Source organism: Bos grunniens, chromosome 15 (genome assembly GCF_055505025.1).
Source record: "Bos grunniens cultivar Pamir isolate PY7600 chromosome 15, Bosgru_T2T1.0, whole genome shotgun sequence".
Classification (NCBI taxonomy): Eukaryota; Metazoa; Chordata; class Mammalia; order Artiodactyla; family Bovidae; genus Bos; species Bos grunniens.
Genome location: NC_141179.1, coordinates 80,434,344 through 80,438,685, shown reverse-complemented (window position 1 = coordinate 80,438,685; position 4,342 = coordinate 80,434,344). Strand labels below are relative to the sequence as shown.

At 36.3% G+C, this 4,342-nt stretch overlaps 1 protein-coding gene across 1 annotated transcript; it reads right to left on the bottom strand.

The window, feature by feature from the left end:
- Positions 1 to 217: 217 nt before the first annotated feature.
- On the bottom strand, positions 218 to 1,087 carry LOC147358708 (olfactory receptor 8K3-like). Its single transcript, XM_086342118.1, has one exon. It carries the CDS (start codon positions 1,085 to 1,087, stop codon positions 218 to 220), a length of 870 nt encoding a protein of 289 aa, XP_086198244.1.
- Positions 1,088 to 4,342: the final 3,255 nt, after the last annotated feature.

Sequence of the window (4,342 nt, the reverse complement as noted above, 5' to 3'; positions counted from 1 at the left end):
GCACATAAATGTGTTACTGGCACAGAAAAGGCAATCTCTAAAAAGTATATTGAACTTATTTGTGTTCACTATTACATTTAAAGACACACAGAGAAATGTTTGAAGCCCAGAATAAAAATGATAGGAATCATATTGTACATAGGCTTTAAGAGGAAATGTTATAAAGCTTATTCCACATGTTTTGTAGTGCATATTTTACATCTTTGTTCCTCAAACTTTAGATCAAGGGATTTAACATGGGGATAACAAGGGTGTAAAATATAGATGCCATTTTATCAGTGTCAAAGGAATGTCTGGACTCTGGTTGCACATACATAAATATCAAAGCCCCAAAGAACACTGTGACCACTGTTAGGTGGGATCCACAGGTAGAAAAAGCCGTGTGCCTACCTTCAACAGAGTTCATCCTGAGAATGGCTACAAGGATGAGCAAATAAGACATAAGAATTATTGGAAGGGAGAGGATCACATTAACACCTGCGAAGATCAGAATGATCAGCTCAATTTCTTGTGTATTTGAACAGACCAAAGATATCAAGGGGAGACAGTCACAGTAGAAATGACTGATAACATTATAGCCACAGAAGAATGAATTAAAAAGCTTTATGGTGATCAACAGAGATACGAATGTGCTATAGACATAGGGGATTGCCACCAGCACTTTACACACCCTTTGTGACATGATGACTGTGTAGAGTAGAGGGTTACAAATGGCCAAATAACGATCATAAGACATTGTTGCCAGAATAAAAAGTTCATTAGTAATGAACATGATGAAAAAACCCATCTGTGTAGCACACAAATAATAAGAGATTTTATTCTGACCCACAACAAAATTTACCAACATTTTGGGGCCCACAGCTGTTGAGTAACCCAGATCAGTAAGAGCCAGGTGCCTGAGAAAGAAGTACATGGGTGTCTGTAGCCTGGAGTCCACCTTAGTGAGGATGACCATGCCCAAGTTGCCCACCACTGAGATCACGTAGATGATGAGGAAGAGCCCAAACAATGGAGCCTGCAGTTCAGGGCGGTCTGTGATTCCCATGAGGATGAATTGACTCAGCACTGTTCTGTTGTGTTCTTCCATTTTATCAGAAAACATAGGCTGGATAGAGACCTCAGAGTAGTAAATAGTGTTATGATTTAAATCCTGGTGATTTTTTAGCATTCAAAGTTAATATAAATATAATAAATTTAATTTTAAAGTTTAGATTCTATTAAAATGACTGCCTCCTGGAAGTAAAGCATACATTTAAAGACATAGAAATGGTTACAGAGATAGCAATACAGTTGGAGAGAGGGCTAGGTTTGTCATTTTCCAGTGAGAAAAATTAGTTCCCCAAAGAGCATTCAATAATATCTTGAGGCTGTTTGATTGTCACCAGTGGAGGAAGTGTGCTGCTGGCTCCAAATGGTTATAGCCCAGTGACACTTCTAAATATGATACTGTATTATGGTATCCCCCAACCAGAAAGAATTATTATGCTTCCCTTGTGGCTCAGATGGTAAAGAATCTGCCAGCAATGCAGCAGACCTGGGTTCAATCCGAGTCGGAAAGATCTCCTGGAGAAGGGAATGGCTACCCACTCCAGTATTCTTGCCTGGAGAATTCCATAAATGGAGGCGCCTGGTGGTTAGAGTCCATGGGGACACAAATACTTTCACTTTTACAGGCTTTCCTGGTAGCTCAGATGATAAACAATCTGCCTGCAATGTAGGAGACCCTTGTTCAATTCCTGGATTGGAAAGATCCCTGGAGAAGGTATAGGTGAATCACCCCACTTTTCTTGGGCTTCCCTGGTGCCTCAAATGGTAAAGAATCTGCTTGCAATTCAGGAGACCTGGGTTTGATCCCTGGGTTGGGAAGATTCCTTGGAGAAGGGAACAGCTACCCATTCCAGTATTTTGGCCTAGAGAATTCCATGAACAGAGGAACCTGGCAAGCTACAGTCCATGGGGTTGCAAAGAGTTGGGCACAACTGAGCAACTTTGCCTTCACTCAAATGCCAAATGGCTAATTTTTGGCAAACACTGACACATGTGTAGATATATAGATTGATATAAAAGTAGATAAAGGAAGCAGAAAGGGAAAGTATTGACATAACCTTTATTATGTAACAACTTTTTTAATTGTATATTATATGCTATCAATTCTGTAACTATAAATCTTTAATTTGTAAGCTCTCTAAGATGCAAGCGTGTTTTCATGTGTACAATTATGTAAGTTAGTTCAGGTGTCTGGCATACATTATAATGCACCTGCATCCATGTAGCTGTGATTTTTTTGTACTTACTGTACAATAGTTTGTACTATAATACAGCATCTTTATTTCTATCCCATGATATCTGGAAGCAAGTGTACAAACAATGGTGATGGGTGCTATAAACCTATTAAAGCTCAATACTGTATAGTCAATTGCATTAGTTGGGGACCTAGGGTAACTTTGCTGATGAAAAAAGAAAGTGTTAGCTCCTCAGTCTTGTCTGACTCTTTGTGACCCCATAGACTGTGGCCCACAGTCTCCTCTGTTCATGGGATTTTCCAGGAAATAATACTGGAATGAATTGCCATTTCCTTCTCCAGGGGATCTTCCAGACCCAGGGATTGAACCCCCGTCTCCTGCATTACAGGCAGGTTCTTTACCATCTGAGACACAAGGAATCCTACAGACAAATCAAACTTGCAAACATTCTCTCTGAAGGAAACCCGTTATTATGTAGAGGACTTACTGTAATTATAATTGTACTTACATAATTACAACATAGTATAACATAATCATGTTCTAATTGCATGAATTTTTAAAATCCTATTTGCAATTGTGTGTAGACACATTTAGTAGTCCCTGTATTCAAACATATTTATGTGAAAGACCTTATGTCTACTGATATAGTACAAGATGAAATGATTAATATTCTTGACTAATACTGGACAGAGGTGTAAAAGTAAGGAAATTCTATCAGAACATATTAGACATTGGTCTTCATATAAGAAAATTTTAAGAAATATACATAGGTTGATATAATCTGTTATTCCTATATTTTGGTATATATAAAGGAATAATTTGACAAGTGTAAATTTTGTGAATATATTTATATACATCAGCAAAATCAACTGTTTATTGAAGGGTTGCTGTGAAAATAATCAAAAATAAAATATAAAATAAGATATTCATGGTACCTGAAACACCCTCAAAATCAAATACATAGGAATTTTTTGTTGTTTGTTTTCAACTTCTTAGTAGAGACAGCAGGTTACCTAAAATAGATTATGCTTACCCAGGTACATATAAATTCATTTTTTGTGACTTAATTTTTTGTCAGGATTATCATGATGATTAATAGGTTGATACCTTGTTCAGGTAACAGGTCCCAACTCTGTGACTACAAGGGGACTGTCACTTCTTTTGAATAATTTATGGACTATCTTACCTCATGTATGTAATGTATATTAACCTAAAAATTTGCACATTTCTTCCCCCAAGAGTATTTTCAGTATACCTGACATATTCCAAGTTGTTTGTAATGTGTAATATATATTTTGTCAAGGAGGAACCAAAGATATTGTAAGGAAACTGAGCAAATCGAGAGAAAGTGATGTCACTGGAATTTGTTTTATATAATGAAATTTTATAAACATTACTTTTTGATAAAGACATTGTCCACCTTATATAAAAAATGTTTTAAATCACTATATTATACAATAGGATACTAGCAAAATAAAATACATGTATGTGTTAGTTGCTCAGCCATGTCTGACTCTGTGACCCCATGGACTGTAGCCCACCAGGCTCTTCTGTCCATGGGATTCTCAAGGCAAGAAGACTGGAGTGGTTTACCATGCCCTTCTCCAGGGGATCTTCCAGACCCAGGGATCAAACCCAGGCCTCCCACATTGTTGGTAGATTCTTTACCATCTAAGCAACCAGGGTCTACCCTTATATATATACTCTTTGCTGCCCCATGAACTGTAGCCCACCAGGATCCTTTGTCATGTAATTTCCTAATTACAAACAAAATAGTAGTGTCAGGAGTTTCTGAATAATTCAAAAAATATTTTATTAAAAAATAAAAATATTTTTAAATGTTTGCAAAACCAATACAATATTGTAAAGTTAAAAAATAAAATAAAAAAAGAAGTAGATATAAGAAACCATGTATTTCTGAAGACACCTAATAAAGAGATCTGCAAAACGGCAAAAAATAAAAAATTATAAATATGTTTAGGAAATAAACACACCTCAAATAAATCTTGTGTACAAGGCTGTGAGCTTCTGATATTATGTCCTTGCATTAATTTCTTATGTCAGAAATACTAAGCTACAAGTAATTTTTTTAAATTAAT